Here is an 18,734-nt window from a genome sequence, read left to right on the forward strand (position 1 = left end):
CCCGTGTCAATGTGCTGAGCACAAATATAGAGAGGGAAAAAAAGGAAGACCAGCAGACCCAAACAGGGCACGTGCCTCCAAACACGTGTACTCCTCATAACACAGGAATTTGTATTTGCACAGCTCAACATGTGAGCCCCAGGAGATCTTCCCCATCTAACTTTGGGTCTTAACAGGGTGTTTTAGTGCACCACAACCTCTGCAGAACCCAAGAATTGATGGATTCCATGAGAAGCAAGGAAAGGATTTTCCTGTTCACTCTACGATTCAAGGAACTGAGTCGCCACAAGGCACAGGGATTTTCTGCTAAGCATAGGAACTCTGCAGGAGAGCAGGTAACTGAGATTTCCTGAGACCCAGCTTAGAACCACAAGCACATGAACTATCTTGCCTCACTTCTGCCTACAATACAGCTTTCTCAGAAATACATACATACCTGAGTACAAAATCAGATGCAAATCCCTTGCTCTACAGAACTCTGGAATTAGCATGGGGGAAGAGAAGAATACTCTTGAGCTGCAAATGAATAGAAATCAAGCTAATGTACAGCATATATTGCTGATCCCTCATGCTTGAGTTTAAGCTCTGAAATATTAACCACAGTCATTACAGAAGGCTCTTTTTTGACAGTGTGTCTTATGGTTCATTTACCAAGAGAAAATGGGTGCAATTTTAGCCAGTGTTAAAATTAATCTGCTTTTATCAGAGAAAGGAAACTAATCCCACTTCACCAGCTCTGTTGCACTGTGAGAGGAGACTAACAAATACAGAACAATTTAAATAACCAGACTTCTTTGGTGAATCTGGGATTCTGTAGGTTTTCACTCATCTAGGTTGATAAAAATATTCTCTGAGAGTAAGACCAACCACTTCACCCAGACAAGCACAATTCCTACAAGGCCAAGCACAGTGCTGACCCTGATCTGTCTCAAATTGGGTGCCTTCAAGACTTGTGATTTTTTTCTTTGGGGAAGGTCAGTTCTCAGAAGCCAATCAAATCTGTGATATCTGGGAAGAATAAAGGCAGCAGTAACAACCTAACTGTACACTCAGTGTCATCCACACACAGTGCCCAGAGTCACAGGCAAGCAGCTTTATAAATAATCTTTTCACACACGCCGAGTTCACCCAAACTTCTCTCTTAGCTCTTAAATTCCTCCTCCAGCCCTGCTTAAGGAAGAAACCAAAATTTCAACTGCTGCATGCCCCCATGCCAGAAAAGGTTTCCTGGGGAAAGAGGAGAAAGACAGAAGAGCCCTGAGGAGACAGAGTTCCCACATAAGCTCCTACCCCTTTAGAGTAGCATTCTAACTCACACTGCCTTCAAACACCAAGCAGATTCCTCTAGCTCCTGTCTTCTTTAGCTTACTTTTGCATTCAGAAAGTATTTTTCAGTTGTGCTGCTAAACTTTAATCACTCACTCTCTAGGTTTGAGTTCTCTATAGATTGTTTCTATTGACAGAAAATCCTAGGAGAATTATTATTTTTTATTAGTATTATTATTTCCCAGTAGTGCACACATAACAATAGCTCTCTAGATACAGCAAATAGATATAAGGAAATGAATGGAACCATAACTGCCTCATGTCTTTCATTTAAGACACACTGGGTTTTAGTCCTTTTGTTCAGAAACAAATTTAACAAGAATTTAGGAGCTGTGTGTTGGGGCTGAAATAAATTAGGTGAATAGCAGGAGAGGGAAACTTGCTATGACTTCAAAGTACAATCAACACAACGATGGGACTTCATGGAATAAGAAAACTAAGACTGAATTTAATACAAACGGCTCCATTGTTATCAAAGGTTCTGTACAAGCTCTAATGATAATTCAATTGCATTGTTCACTGGGGAGAAGGTAGATGAAGATCATTTAATGTTTTAAAATTAGCAAAAATATTTCATCCTGGCTACAATTTACATTGTGTGAGGGAACAGGAGTGGTGTCACAAGCAGGCTGCAGGTAGCTGTGGCTGTGTGGACAAACCCATGTTCTGCTTAAGGACACACCAGGGCAAACTCTGTTCAGGGGCAATGGATACCATCAACTGGAAAATTCTTGTCAAGATTTCTACATTGTTCCCCTCATGTTTCCCCTTTACATAATGGATGGGAATGCTGGAACATTTTGTTTCTGATAAGGCTGAGCTGAGAATAAGCACTTCTCCCACATACCTTAAAATATTGTTTTTCTATTCCAAAGTGAACACTTCCAATTTATTTAGAAAGTTAGGGGGGTGCTGAAGTGGATTAAAAAGCAGGACAAGTTCCAAGCCCTGCCTTGAATGAGATGGCTCCTAACTTGAGGAGAATGACAAGGAAAGCCTGGTATCCCAGCAGAAATGCAGAAGAAGATACCATCCCATGCAACTGCTATGCTTTAACCTCCTGGAGTGACAGCTACCCCACCTTCACCTCCTGGCAAGGCACTGTCTGGCATTTCCTCACACACAGGTTGGTGGTACCATTTGTTCTGGGCATCAACAGGAGCGGTGCTGGTGCAACAGGTGGGCAAGGAGCAGTTGGGATGCTCTCCCATGGTTCACCAACACAAGTGGCCATCCTCAGTGCCTGCACTGCTCCAGGGACTAGATCACACTCATAACCAGAGCAAGTCAGACACATCCTCGCTGAGATTGCCAAAAAGACCAGCTGATCCAACTGCAGATTTCCTTTCACATCTCACAGCAAATCACACAGAAAATTCAGAAAGCCCTTTTGACCTCAAGGCACGTATTTGAAAATCTTTCAAGTAGGACTATGAAGAGCAGTGCAAGTTCTACTCTCCAGAAGGAGCTATGCACTATGAAGACAGAAGGTCTCCTGCCAAAATACTGGCTAGAAAGAAGGTACTTGTGGGTTAATGTGGGTGTTGGCAGATCTGCACAAAAAGCAAGCCAAGCTGTGTTTCACTTTCACAAGTTAAAGAAGTTGGAATGAATGGGGGAAAGGGGGGGAGGAACATTAAAAAAAAAAAAAATCAATTGGAATGGGAGAAATCACCTCTGAAAGAAGCCAAGAGTCTGCCACTAATAAGTGCTGTTGTAATTCTTGGTCATCCCAGAGATTCCCAACCCCCTTGAGATGGTAACTGCAGGATTTGAGGCTGCCTCTTTATGCCTTTTATAACACATCAACCCATCTAAAATCATCCCTTTGCCACCAGCTGCCAACACCAACTTAAAAAAAAGAAAACCCAACAAAGAAGCAATGCCACAGTGCAAGCTCCTGCAGGCAGGCATGCAAAAGCTTCAGATGGAAAAAAAACCTGAGGATTTTAAGTGAAACATCTCACACTAGCCCAATTTAAAGAGGTAGGAAACATTATCCCACCTAAGGTAACTGCCCACTTGAGGGTTCCTCATCCTGAAGCAGAAGATACACTTTAAATGCATGAGCTAAGGTAAGGTAAACACAAATACTTCAGGTAACATCCTGCAAACCATGAGAACATATATGACATCCTTAGCTCAACAGAGACAGCCCACTGCACCTCTGAGCCTCAGATCCAAGCCAGGCTGGAAAGATTCTGCTGTGATTGCATTGTCAGCCACAGGAGAGCTCTTTCCACGTCTCCATGCTCAGCAGGAATAAAGTGCACCACAGGGTTTCCCCACTCTGCACAGGGTGATCCCTTATCCATATTAACTTTTATCACAAAGATACAGAAGGGCCTAAAGGTTTTTGGTTTTCTTTACATTATCCTTCTGAAAACAAAAGCTGTGTCTACAGACTTTTGTTGTCTCCAAGTATTTCACTTCCTTTCTGAGCCAGAGACAGCATCTCTCCTGCTGTAAGAGCTTGTACCTCTTCAAGCAGCAAGGCAATTCCCTGCCAAATTCAAGAAGGTAAACAAAATACATCTCTTCTGGCAAAATGTCTCCACACCAATTTGTGTAATTGCCCACGTCCCTGAAGAGGGCCTTGTCCACGTGTTATAGCTCTGACTCTAAGCACTGAAATACAATTGAACCAGATGCATCAGACACAACTGACTGGCTGCTTCATGTCAAACCTCCACAGGTGGTGACTAAGAAAGGTGTCTCTAATTCAGAGATGCTGAGAACAAATAGCACAGCATATGCAGGGAAAGTCATAGCATGGAAAACTAAAGGTAAATTATTTTATCTATACCTCTTCCTCCAGCAGCATCTCTGCCCACCGAGTATGAAATTTTGTCTAACACTGTTAATATCTGCCAGTGTGTTTCCTTATCACCTCCTTCAAGCTTTTTTACCAAGACATAATCAGGCTTTTTTACTTTTATCCTGGTTTTTATCCTCTATCTGTGTCTTTTGTTACAAGCCAGTAGCTTCTACATCACTTAAGTCCAAAATCCCCAATAGAAAAAAAAACCCCACATTCTTTCTCAAGTAGCTCATGCTTTTCTCTTTGCATGAAATCAATCCATCTATATGCATTTAAAATAGTGAAATATTCTTTTCTTCCCTCTAGAGCCTCTTTTTAGCTAGTTCTGGAGCTTAAACCACTGTTAAAACCTATTATTCTGACTGCATTGCCCCAATGCACAAATCTTGCCTACTCTAGTTTTCCCCTGCCTACTCTTTCATTTCTCTAGGCCATATCCCACAAACTTAGCTTTCTAACACCACCACATTATTCTGCTCCATCAGCAACCTCCATTTGCTGCCCCATCCCTGTATTTTCCAAGGAACATCTCAGCACACCATTTTCCAGACATATCCTCCCCAGTTTTGCCAAGTCTTCTCCCATTCTGCACTTCACATTGCCCCACAAACAGAAAGAAAGGTTTCCTACCCGGTTAGAACACATTTCTCCCCCAGCACCGGTTCTTCAGCAGTAGAAGACATTTAAGACCACAGTGGGTGTTCTTTCAGTTGAGATAACATCAGCTTTTCAAAGCTTACCAACAACCATGGCTCATCTTTTCTGCTAGCAGAAACTCGTGTCAACAAACGACTTACAGCTTCACAAATTTTTACAAAAAACCCTCAACTTTCTACACTTATCCCTTCTATCTCCTCCTGGTCATTGGTCACTTATCCCTTCTATCTTCTCCTGGTCATTGGTCACTTACTCCTTCCACCTGAGAAGGCAGACAGATGGGTCCCTTTCAAGGGCCTGTTAACACCCTGAGAGCTTCCCTCATCTTCCTTCAAATTGCCTTCTTCTGCTTCTCCCCATACCCTAAAATCAGTGCTCATCAGTGTATTTGTGCCCATCTGTATTGTCTCCATCGTTCTTTTTTTTTTTTCCTTTCAAAAGTTAATTGTTTAGATCACCAAAAACTTTACTAGGCTGCATGGAGCGATTGCATAATCAAGGGATCTGTAAAGCCCGTGTTTCTGCTGCTCCTTATCTCCTGTTCACACATTTAAAGCAGCAGCAAACATCCTCCGTTCCTCCTCCCTGAGTGAGGCCACTGCAATCGAGTTATGTGACTCCTACATAAAGCGCTCCAGAGCATTCCTTGGAACACTTTCCGCATCTGCCTCCCAGATCATGGCTAGCTGAGACAGTTCTTTAAACCAGGAATCAAATATTTGTCTTTAAAGCATTTCAGTGCTTGAAAAAGAAACACCGTACAGCCTGTGCAATTAACAGGGAGGAGACATCTCCTTGTTCCACACTAAAACGTTGTCAGCGATTAACACCTTCAGGAGGCTCCTGCTTGAGTGGAAATTGCATACCTTGGGATCTCGGCTGTCAATCTGCTCAGCAGGGGAAGGGGTCAGAATGGTGAAAAACAGCTATTTGGACTTTCAAAAATGTTTCTCTTGCAATTCATTCTCCCCTTGAGTTTCTATTCCAGTTAACAAATGGTGAAGCTGCCACACTGATTTTCCACAGAGCTATCCTCAGTAAAAGTGAAGACTGTTTCAGGAACAAAAAGCAGTATCTGATATTCAAGTTCCCTTCACCATAACTTTATAGCAGCCAATAAAGATCATCCTATGGCAAAATATTGCCAAGATTAATTTTAAAACCACCTTCCTAGCTACATTCTCCATCTGAATGTGTCAGAAGCTAACATTTCTGTTCTGAGGAATTCAGACAGGCTAATGCTTGGTTTCAGTCCCAAGAGGGAAAGGCAAGATCATTAAATTTCTCATGAGTATCAGTAAATATATTTCATCTGATAGTCAATAACACCAAAGCATTTCCTTTCTATAATGTCAGAACATTAAACATTAATTTCAAACATGTAGACAGATGTGGCTCTGGGCACTTCAGTGATTATCAGTGATAAAATCCCCACATTTGGCTCAGAAAGGAAAACATTTTAGCCTTTGAAACAAGCCCTCTGACTTGCCTCCCTGCAGCAGCTTCAGTGCCCAAAGAACTGCAGCAAAAATCCTTTGGTGATGCCCTCCATGCAATGAGGAGACTCAGCAAAGAGGAGGGAGATGGAAACCAAGTCTCTCCAGGGCAGAAAAATGCAGTTTTGAACACGCAGGGCCCATTACCAGAAGTGAAGGTCAAAGAGGACAGAAGAACAAGGAACTTTTACGTTTATTCTTATATATTTAGTATAGACTATGTGTCCACCATGTGCCAAAGCAAGTGAGTTGGCAAGGTTTCTTGTTTCAGCCTTTGGTACTATCAGAATGCAGACAATTTTGGTTGATATTTTAGTGTAGAAAATGTCACTGAAAATGACATACCTCCAAGAAATTTTCTGATTTTGACTAACTGTATTTTCTAACAGAAAATTCTTCTGACAACTTTCTTCCCCCTGACAACTTTCTTTCCCCATGTGACTCTAATATTAGTATTTAATGACTTATGTGTCTCAGTGGTGTTTTCAATTTACTGACGTCATCTGTCCTGTATAAACTCAACACAGAGGGTGAATATTTAAAACTATGTGTCATCTATCTTCTTCTGTCCTTATTGCGCTACTGCATTCATTCCCCATCCTTCATTATACCATGAATTGCTACAATGAAATATTTTCATCTCCTAGCAGCTGCTACTGCATAATGTATTTCTGGATCATCTGAGTAGCTTGTTAGGAGGAAAATTTACTAATGAGTTAAAATTTAATTTGTCTTGTGTCATCCCAGTTCAGACATCAACCACATAATGCCATATATTTAAGCAGAAGCCCAAAATTACAGACATCTTTTCTCTTCTCTGAACTCTCTCCAGCAACAATCTCCACATATGTCCTTATTTAAACAAAATGATCTCTATATAAAGGATTAAGTGCAGGTTTCCTGAGTAACATTTTATAATGAGATGCTGATTCTTTTGTACAATATTCTCTGCTCCTCATAAAATTTCTCCAAGTATTTCTTTCCCCTACTTGCTCATAAAGGATTGTTTCGCACCAAAATTCACCTTGCCAAATGCAAGATTTCTCAGAAATTACTCTTTCTGCCTGGCCTTTCAATACCTCAGTGTCAGAAAGGAATAGAGATGGATTCTTCTTCTGTTTGCCTCCAAGCAGTTCTTGGCTTAGATGAATACTGATTTGTGAGTGGAAAAGGCACAGACCCCACATTTCTCCTCAGCTACTTCAACCTGAGAGGGTGCCAGATGAAATGGAGATATGGGAAGGATAGAGCAAGGAAGGCAATGAAATTTTATTTTTGTGTGTGTATTTCTCTTTCAGTCTGACAGGAACACTGGTGATCTCTTAACTCTTTTTGGAAGGACCTTTGGAAAGCAGTTTGGGGTTTGTTTTATTTCACTTTAAAGCCATCCCTCAAATGCCTCACTGATAAGCCTGCCTTAAGAACGTGAATAGCACTGAAGAAAATTGGTGCTGCTGTACCCAGGACAGACACTGACAGCAATTTAAAAAGGACATCACAGCCATCAAAGCACAGGCAGATAATCCAGACCACAAACATTTCCTGGAAATACTTGTTACACTTAACATCACTTTAGAAGTTCTAGGAAACATCAGAATCTCATTGGTTAACTCTCCTTTAAGAGAAATGTGATGTTCACTTGCACTGAAGCAGTATTTTCTCCACTGCTTGCCGTGGTGGAAACACAGGTGCAATAAAGCTGCCAAGACAGAGCTGCTTCCCAAGGAGGGCTGGAAGGGACCAACACCCACACAGGACAGGACAGCAGCACAAAGCTATTCTCCTTGGGACAAAACTAAAGGAAGAGATTGAGAAGCAAGTGAAAAGCACCAGAAACATTCATTTTCTCTCTCTGAATCCATGCACAGAAACCATCAGTATCAATGTTATTTGCTTCACTGCATCCTGTGCGTCCATACCTTGTGTACAGACAAACTTTTACACTGTAATGACAGCCTGCTTCCTTGTGCCTGTACTTGTCCAGCTGGCAGGCAGGGAGGGATATGGCAGGTGGACGTAGCAGGACCACCACCTTGGTGCTGAGGTGTTCCCCTCTGTAAGGAGTGTTATTCCTGCTGGCTGTGCAGCCCCCTGCTGCCAACACCTGCAGGATCCCATTTAATTCCTGCAGGATTCCTGCCCTAGGAGCTCGTGTTAGACAGCATCAGTGCAGGCTGCCCTGGCTCTTGGGCTGACCTGTTCACTGTGCCAGTTATTAGGGCTATGTTCACCTTTGGTTAATGCAGAAGCATTTGCCTTCCCAGCCCTTCTGCATGAAGGGAAAGCATCAGCACTCGCACACCTACACACAGGTGTGTGTGGCTCTCTCCTCGTGTGTTTACTGTTTATCCTTTTTTTTCAGGAATCACACTCGGAATGTGTTGCTGTCTGAGCTGTCAGTGCCTGTCACATTACAGTGACGATCTCTGCTTTCAGAAGCCAGTTCAGGTTGTTTAATCATCGCTTCCCTCCAAGCTGTCCATCACAGGGTGGTCGCCAGGCAACAGCATCAACAGACAGGGCTGTGGGTGGCTGATGAGGAGGAGGAGGAGGATGCAGCACACGTTTGCAGGGAGGAAGAGCTCACGTTCCCATGGGAAAGGGAGGTATGGGAGCTGCTGAGTCTCTCTCTATCTGGTGGGATCCCAGCCTGTAGCATCATGAAAGTAACAGGGATTTCAGCAATTGCTGAACCCAGTGTTTGGGAGGGAAAACAAGATGCCCAGAGCCTGGTGCATGGCACAGGAGTGCACAGCTTGGGTCTCCTTTCCTCAGCTCTCCTAGGGGTCCATGGTCCAACTCCCTCCATCACAGGTGGGAGGGCAGGACCCTACCATCATGCCCTGGCCATGGCCACAAGTATCAGGCTGGGGTATCAGACAGCTGGAATCAACCACATTCACTCTTCTAGCAACTTTAAAATGAGTTATTTTGGAGTGGATGACAAGTCTGTGGAGAAAAAAGGAAGACCGCATGTCATCTTACAAAAGTTGAAAATAAAATGGAAGGCAACGCCAATCTGGAAGCTTTTCATCCAAAAGATGAGCTGGAGAATATTTTCATTTATTTTTGTTTTATGTTTTTGTTTTCAAGGATACACAATTAAACAGTCATTTCTTACTGAAACAAACACACAGATCTGCATCAAAGCATCCTTCAGTTACAATAGCCTAAATATTTACTCCTAAACTTCATCAGCTCATCTGTACCGACACAAGGTCACCAGATCCAGGTTAATTCCAGATCTATGTAGGCCAGATCTATTCTCATCTCTAGCCCAGGTTCGTTCACTCTCAATATATTGAGGGGTGTGTGGAAACTCAAACACAAATGAAGTGGAGAAGGTGTAGTACAGACCTCCCCCTGGATCAATCCTCAGCCAGAGCAACATCTCAGGGAGCAATCACTCCCCAAATTTTCTAATATGGTGGCATTTCACCATGGACCTGTGAAATTAAGTTTAATGTATCTCCTGTTTCACTGGTATGTCTCTTAATAAGCTGTTTAGTCTGTCCTATTAAAAAAAACAAACAACTATTCTAAAGTTTCAATAAAAGTAAAATCCCACTTTTATTTGCAGATAACCGTTTCCAAAATTTGATTATGATTCCAAGAATGATTAATTTAAAGATATTATCTTTCATCTACAGGAATGTATTTTTTCTTGGAAAACTGAATTGAAAGCAATGGAAAGCAAACTAATTCTCCATATTATGTTCTTTGGCATATAAGCTTGATTTTCAGCACAAGTATTATTTTTACACCAGAAAAATATATTTACACTTACCTGTAAGTAAATACTTAATAAGGTCCTCAAATATTCATTTGAATATTCAATGGAATTCGCTTTTCCTATATTTGTTTTCAGAGAATATTTGGTGAAAGGTACTGGCACCATTTTAGCCAAGACAGGGCACATTAAGCTGTTTCTAAAGATTTAAACTGACCCAGTGACACACACAGAAAGGGAGCACATGACCTCTTTCATCTACTGAAATTATACTTTGTAGTTAAAAGAAAAATTTTTTAGACAAAGTCCAAATGATTAAACAGCATCCATTTACACATCAGCGAGGAATTTCTCGCTGCTTTCTGAATCAGGAACTTTATCATTACTTCACCCCCCATAAAAAAAGTGCACCTGAGAAAATCACATATTGAGGAGGGACAATTTATAGAGATAAAAACATGCCTACATTTGTTATATAAAATATTTTCCTTGCATTATTTTCTCCACCTCAAATTTAGTGGGGGAGGTGAGAATGGGGGGGGGGAAAAAAGAGAAACATTTGAGAAAAGACATGGGATATCTCTGTTGGGTTATCTATATAGCCTGAGATTTTCTAAGGAGCTTTTCACTTCCTCCTGAAGAAGTGCATGAAAATTATCTGCAAGAGCTCATGGCACTGCTGTCCTGACATGATCACCAGCAAAGGAGATCTCAAACCTCATACAATTAGGATGTGAGCACTGACACTGCTTGGGACCTGGTGGTGTTAAGCTATCAAGAGCTTCCCATTTGTAGGTAAACAGTTTCCAACCCAAAAGCCCAGATGAGATGAAGGGGTCATCACTGGAGTTTTCCCAACAGGAAAAGAGAAATCACAAGGTCTGTGATTCCCTTGACCCTCCTGTCCCCGCAGAAGCAGTTCTGCCCCAAACACGGCACGGGGAGAGAGCACTGTCCCAGTCTGGTCTGCTCCTGTTGGGGATGCTTGGCATTGACATGTCCCCACAGCTGCTGAAAGAGGTGAAACTTCCCTCCTGCTTCCATCTAAATCTCCACCTGTTTCCTCAATCATTCCTTCACTCATCCCAGGTCAGGGGCACCTCAGCACAGCTGCTCTGGGCATGTCCCTGGCACGGCAGCTCCAGCAGCCAGTGTGCAGTCACAAGACAACATCACTCCCCCACTGAGGGACACGATGGGAGGTTAAATTAAGTTCTTACAGACCCTCTAAAAGGAAGGAATTGCATTTTAGGACATATCCTAAAATATCCTGTTCCTTCTGAAATGCTTTTCTTTTATGTTCCCCAAGGAGAGAAAGTACAGTACTAAGTAAAAGTGCTATTGTGTTACCAGCACTGAGAATTAGGGATTAAGGGCTCTTACATTAACTGTTGTTTGATTTAAGATACAGCCAAAAAAAATTCCAAGTGGCACTAAAATCATTTTACTGCATCAACTTTAATATGCATTTAAAATTCCAAAATAATTACTTTATCACTCAGTGCTGCCATTTGAATTGGAATCAAGGTCCATTTTCATTTCAGGCAGAGATGTCAATTAGAGCTGCGGGAGTCATTGATTTTTTGGTTTGCTGGCCAGGTATAAAAAAATAGTTGAGGAAAAAAAGAAACACCTTGTGTCAGTCTTAATTTTTTTTCCTCCTTGGAAATGTAAACCTGAATGCAGCTTTGCATCTGGATAAACAGGATCCAGTACCCACAGCTTTTAAGATAACAGCAGTTACCTAAATATAGGCAAAACCAGTTTGAGATGCTCTGCAATTCCCACACCTGGACATCAGGTAGGGCACAGTTCCCACAGGATGCCCTTACCCTGTGAAGCAGTAACCAGAGGTAATGCCATCTCAGGTGTCATTAGATGCCTCTGTCCAGCACACCAAATCAAGTGCTAGTATCACTGGATCATCTCTAAATACAGAATATGAGAATCAAAAATCAGTTCCAAAAATGCTGCCAGATTCAAAACAAAAAGTCGTATTTAAACTTTCACAATTTGAGCTTGTTGAGGGCTATTTCTCAGGAGCCTTGGAATGAAAGGAAAATCAATGTGAACCTACAAAATGCTCTGGCCAAGCTACAATAGCATTTTCCAGAGAAAGAGGTCTTTAATGGGGCAGTTTCATTCGCCTGGCTGGAGCTCTGCACAACGTGAGGGTTGTATTCACTCTGACGTAGCACAACCAGAGGATGTGAGATTGTCCAAGGCCAATGCTGACCTTGCAGCCCTTCACATGTAAAGCTGTGTCACAGCTGAATGGGTCTCTAACCCCTCCAGAATGAATTAAGGACTTCTGACCTCCTTGCTTCCCGCTATGGACTGACTTCACCATGGCCTCCAGGTTAGGGAAATACAAACGTCTGATCTGAAGCCAGGAGGAACGGGAGAAACCCATTTTCTATTATAAAGTACTGTATTAAGAAGATTGAAAGCTATAACCCGATTGCTTTACACAGTTTATAGCCTCTCGATGTTGCATGAATGCCAGTTGCAACTGTCAGAGCTCTTCCATTATTCTCCTTAATCTCCCCTTGTGATGGGATTTGCATATCCCACCTGGCAGTGGCAGGAGCTCCTCACCATCTCCCAAACTCTTTCACAGAGACCAGCATCACACAGTGACAAGCCTTTCTTCTACTCCTCACAGATTCTCTTTCACTTACTGCTTTCTCTCAGAGCACGGCTCTTCTTATTAACAATTTCCCACGTATCCTATTTCATATTCTGTATATGAAAAGCCTCTGTTTTATCCACTCAAGAAATACATCTAAAGATGGACTGCAACACAGAAGAAAGAAATACTATGGCTGTTGAGTCATTTTTTTGAAAAATCAAACACACACACAAGAAAATAAATACAAAAAAAACCCTCAAGACCTCTGTTTAAAGGAATAAAGTCCTACTCAGTTACAGGAAATTTAGAGGAAGCTTCATATCTACAATGGATGTGAGGTATTTTATTACCCAACATAACTAAATATAATCAAGACCAAAAAAAATTGAAACAAGGGACTTTTAGCAATATTTTAATTTGATTAGATTATTTTTTTCTGGTTTAAATTCCCATTTTTGTTTCCCCACTTTTTATTCAGCCCTTCCAAAATATATTCTTAGTAGCTCTAGCAAGAGATTAGCCTGAAACAGTTTCAGCATCCAGTGCATTATACTCTTAATACTATTATATATTCTTGTAATGTGTACATAATACAGACTCCCTTTCACTGAATTATATTAATGCCAACATCCTCCTTGCAAGAATCTTTTTGGGAGCTGTTTTCAGCACCCTTGAAATCAATCTCAGTAAGAAATTGACACTGGGGTCATTCTTCACCATGGGTCTCACTGAGCATCTGGCTCTGGGCTCCACATCCATATTCATTACCTTAAAATTCCTCCTTTGTAATGATTCAATTGCCACAGGAGGAAGGGAGCAAGGGTTTAAGCATCATACAACAAAATGCTGGTCACTCATGGGATGATGCTGGCAACCCTGATAATTTTACTTTGGAGCCACAGCTCTGCCAGCATTTGGGCAAAGTCTCCAAGTGAGATGTGAAAAAAACCCATTTTGATTATGGTCCCCTATTCTGAACTGAACAGTACACTGATTTAAGGTACACTGAATTTAAGGTACTTTGGCCATGTCTTTACTGCCTCATTTGTAAAAAAGAGTGTATTTGTTATCATCTTCATTCATCAAAAGTAAAATTCAAATTTGAGTTCTTGGAAACCTGACTCCTAGAAATTCAGAGTTCACTCTCCACAACCTGTTGTACAAGCAGACACAGAAAGAAGAGGGGTTGCTTGATTTAGCAAACCAGAGGTTGAAAGGGAATATCATCACTGCCTGTAAAATAATTCTAGGGGGATGTAAGTGCCAGGGAGGGAAAATAACTTCAATTAAAAGGAACACACACAAATGGAAGAAAAAATTAATCTAAATTGCCCAGTGGCAACATTAGAACAGAAATCAGAGAGAAGTTTCCAACAGTCAGAAGAACAAGGCTTGGAATAGCTACCCAGAAAGGAAGAAGGCAATAGCAGGGAGAAGAACAGGAGGTGATAGACCCCCAGCTGTTTGTAGATATTTGTGCTTTGATTGGTCATGGCTGTCGGATGCAGTACTGTGTGCCATTCTTGAAATTCCTCATTTACAAAGGAGGTCAGAACACTTCAGCTGAAAATCCAGCAACAGTTTATTCACAATTACTTTGTCCAGGACAAAATGCAGTGCATTGGAAATACATAGGTGCATCATTATTCTGCCTTACCTGTGCCCAGTTTGTCCTGTCAGTAACATTAAGTAACATCTTGCAAGCAACACCTAATGCAGAGTCTCATCCTGCCTAAAAGCTCTCCCTTAAGAGACCTGACTCTTTCCCTGCTGTCTGTTGTAATCACCTGACAAGAGCAATGATGACCTTGCAGGCTTCATCCTGCACTGGACCCTTCAGCTGTATTGATCTTCTGCTGTGGATGGAATATAAAACCTGGCCATGGCTGTGTTTCATCTACTCCCAACTCCACCTCCGTATCTCCATCAGTCTGCTGAGGATCTGCTGCTCTGGAGGACCTGTGAGAAGCTCAGTTTTGGCTTTCCAACCATGTAAATCACAGAAGCTTAAACCAGCTGTTTAAAGGTATACTCATGTAAAAGCCAATCCCCAGCTATAAAGCCAAATACATGCTCAAATTCTCTGCCACACTCTTTGAGATCTACACCAAAATCCAGCCCAGGAAAGCATTTTGTCCAGTGCAAGGCAAACTGCTATTTTAATGAGTTGAAACCTATGCTGCTTTCCTTCACAGCATCACATTATAGCAGCAGCTGTAGAATCAAGGCACTCACTCAAAGTCTCTTACCTTTTGACCTCCTCCAATTTTTTCTGCTCTTTCCCCAGAATACTTTCAAATGAATAAATAAGGCACTGATCTCACTCCGAGCCAGCTTAGGACAGAAGTCTTCATTTTTTGTAAGCTCTGAAAAGCATATGTATCCCAAAAGCTCATTATGGACATCACCTAGAGACTTGCTTCTCTCCATTAAAACCAGGTCTATTTTAGCTCCACACATAATTCTCTGCTAGCTCTTTTCCCCTAGTCAATAGCATGGCATTAAGGGAGCTATAGAGACTCCAAACCTACAATGTCAGGATACACCACATCAGCAACACATTTGATATCTCCATGAGCTAGGAAACCTGCCAACTTCCACACCGTTGATGACATTTCTCAGTGGTGCAGAAAGGCAGAAGATCTTACTTGTGTATCTTGTAGCAGAGATTTGAGAAAGATTTCAGGTCATGTGAACTTTTACTCCAGTTTTATAGGGGCCATTGGAAAGATGCTCAGGATGTATAAATGCAGGTAAGTGCTGCCAGGACCCATTTACAGACTCAATAGTCTAGGCTCTGATTATATTGTCAAAATTATTTGGTTTGGGCTGGTTTGGGCCAGTTAACACCTTCTTGGATCACTCCCAGACATTCTTGCACTCAGTGCAACCAAAGACCCTTTTCAGCACCCACTTCTGCTGAAGCCACTCATTGTCTTGCAGACTGAAAGAGCTCAGGGTTGTGGAGATGCAGGACAGCTTTGTGTGGCCTCACTCACTTCCACTGGGGACAGAGAAAGCCTGAGGTCCACCTGTATTTTAATATAATACTGGATACACTCCTGATTTCATCCTCATCAGTCATTTGACAAGCCAGGCTCTCTACACCTATGCTCTCCTCTTGGGAACTCCTGCTGACTCCATCAGTGAAGCAAGGTACATGAGAGATTAGAGCATGTATGAACTGTGTGATGAGCAGAGCATGCTCCAAACGTCTGGATATGAATGTAGATCTAGAGAGCAAGCTGTACAGGGAGGACCTAAAATCATTCATGGGCCAAAATAAGCGCTGATCTAAAACGATTTGTGTTGATGGAGTTAAACTTGGACGACTTGTATGATTATTTATTATTCTTACTGTACCTGTGGCTTAGCATGCAGCAAATTCAGAGTAAAATGCCATCACTTCCACGGTGCACAGACTTTATATAAAATCACAGCTAAGCCTGAGAGAAGCTGCAAACACCCAGAACAATCCCATACAGAAATCAGGAGTTCTTTCTCCTCCACAGCAGCACTGCAATTACACCACTACCAAAATAAGGATACAAGGAACCACAGTGAGGCTTACAGGATAAGGTACACTACAACATAAAAACTTAGTGGTGAAAACGCTTTAATTTTCCACTTTTTCCACCTAACAAGATTTCAAATATTTTGAGCTTTATTTTTGATTTTTCCTGTTCTCACACAGATACTGGAAATCTTCACACTGCCCCTCTGCCTGGGCAAAAGGAAAAACTTGTTTGACAGCAGCACTTACAGGACACATAAGAATGAAAATGAGGTGTGTTGCATCCCTGTGCCACAGCATGGAAACTCCAGCAGGAAGACAGCAGCTGCTGCTGTTGGAGTGCAGACAGGACACTGGGGTTACACAGCATCCTCACAAGCAGCACATTGGGATCCTCTGCAACCCCCATGAATGCAGAACTACGTATGCTGTACCCCAAAGGAAGCATGTCACCCCAAGCCCATCCCACTCCCAACTCCATCACTGATGGGCACACAAAAATCTCCACACAGAGACAATGGGTTGGTGACATTTTTGTCTTTCTCCTAAACACTGCTTCAGCTGAGCTTGGACAAGCCTGTAGTGCATCCATGTCCTGCTGGGGCCCAGCTTCAGTGAGTGTTGTGAGGGGGCTGCAAGCACAGCACAAAGCAGAACAGCACTGCCAGAGCCCCCGCAGTGGAGGGGGGAGCATATAATACACAATGCAACCTGCAGCTCTCCGGGAAGGACAGTCACAAAACGTGTCCCCACAGCTCCCTGAGAACATTTGTACACCAACACACTCAGAAAGTAAATCACTCCCTGACAACACCAGCCCACACTACCACAGTGGGCAGAAACACATACACATACCTAAACACATATATAACAATAGATGTGTCCTGAAAAGCATACAGGTGAAACATCATTGCAGCAATAGACCAGAGAAACTACTGCCTGCTGGATGACTTTTTATATCAGAATCTTTTTTTTTAGCAAATGGGTCACTTGAAACCTCAGCATCAGCCTCAATTCAATTTGTATGAACAGACCTGTGTTCCTACAAGGCAGCTTCTGTTCACTCTAGACTATTTAAGAATAGTCTAGTTGAGTTGTGAAGAAAGGGAAAAGTCCTTCAAAATGGAAATGACAACTATTCCCCTGTCAATTACTTGATTAAAAACTTCCTGATGAGACCACAAAACCATGTCCCAATTAACTAGGGCTGAACCCCACAGTGAGGTGCTTATGACGTTCCCTGCAATTCTAAATTGAGTAGCTCTGTACAATCTATACCAAAAGGAATTCATAATGACTAGACTATAGTTTTAAAATGTTATCAGTCTCCTAGTACTAAAAGCTGAAAGGGAGGCCAAAGATTTCTGCCAAGCAGTCAGAAACCTGGCATTACAGCTGCAGACACCTTAGCCTGAGTCCCTGTTTCTCCTGGGAAGTTGTATGGGCAACAGCTCGTAGTGGTGGCATCCCTTCTCTCTCATTAGCATTCTGCTTGGTGTCTCTAAGAGGCAAAGTTGGAGAATCTGGACAGGCAGATCCCTCCACTTCTGCTGGTCCACAAGCAGAGCTAAGTGCAGGCAGAAGCACCCCAAGCAATTTACCCTTGCCTTCCCTGGGCCTTGGCCCTCAGCTCCAGACAGAAGCACAGGCTGGAGGGATACTGTGCCAAGGTTAACCTGGTAACTTTGATGTTGTGACTGTGGCTCCAGCCTGGAAATCAGCTGCCCACTTCTCTGGCCAGATTTTTTCTGCTCGGCTCGAGTCAGAGCGGTTCTGCTGCTATTCCTGAGACACATGCAGGTTATGAGGAGGAAATGAGAACTCTCCTGTTTAACACCTTGGTGACAAGGGGCAAAAAGCAGCTTTATCCCTTACACAGAGATACTTCGGAGGCAAAGTCCTGTGAAGACCTCCAGCATCTCCACATCAGCAGGGCTTGGGGATGAGCCCTTGGGCTGACACGGACCCCCACAGCTGGCAGGAGAAGAAGAAGCAGCAGCAGAGGGGCTTTCCCTGGGCATCCTTCCAGCTGAGCCTCCCGGGCTGCCCGTGAGGTTATCCTGGGGAGAAGCTGGATGCGAAGGCGCATCCCCCTGAAGAGACGCTTCCCGTCGCGCCGCGGGCGGTGCCAGCGCTGGATCCCGCTCTGCTCCGGGCCGAGGGACAAGGGGGCCGGGAGGGGGATGTGCTCAGCGGGCGGGCGGGTAGCGGAAAGTTTTTCTACTCCAGAAGAATGGCCCTTTTGAAGCCCTTCTGCCCCACTGCACACTGCTAAGCGAAGCCAATCCCCGGCGCCCGGAGGCGCAAAATCCCCTTCGAAGAAGAAAAACCCAGCATCCCCCCACCCCCGATTACACACGGAGAGGGGGGAAGAAAAACAGGGGAAGAGGGGGGAAATAAGGAAAGCACGGAGGAGCCGTCCGCGGTACTCACGCTGCTGTTGTGGCCGGACCAGTGCACCATGGCCTGGTTGTGCGCCGAGTCTCCGGCCAGGGCGAAGGTGGTGCTGGCCAGCCGCAGCTCCTCCAGCCCGAAGCGGGCGGCGCCGCCGTCCCCCG

At 43.1% G+C, this 18,734-nt stretch overlaps 1 protein-coding gene across 2 annotated transcripts in view; it reads right to left on the minus strand.

Annotated features, from left to right (window-relative positions):
• Window positions 1-18,725, minus strand: part of LOC107206988 (VPS10 domain-containing receptor SorCS1) — a 261,910-nt gene extending 243,185 nt beyond the window's left edge. The window contains exon 1 of one of the 2 annotated variants that reach the window (XM_015633576.2): window positions 18,610-18,725. In XM_015633576.2, coding sequence (XP_015489062.1) covers window positions 18,610-18,639 — 30 coding nt within the window. In that variant the 5' untranslated portion in view covers window positions 18,640-18,725. Of the gene's footprint in view, window positions 1-4,777; window positions 4,965-18,609 lie in introns of those variants that run through there. The other variant, XM_033515613.1, reaches the window with a different exon arrangement.
• Between the last annotated feature and the right edge of the window lie 9 nt (window positions 18,726-18,734).

The sequence above is a fragment of the Parus major genome, chromosome 6 (genome assembly GCF_001522545.3).
Source record: "Parus major isolate Abel chromosome 6, Parus_major1.1, whole genome shotgun sequence".
NCBI lineage: Eukaryota > Metazoa > Chordata > Aves > Passeriformes > Paridae > Parus > Parus major.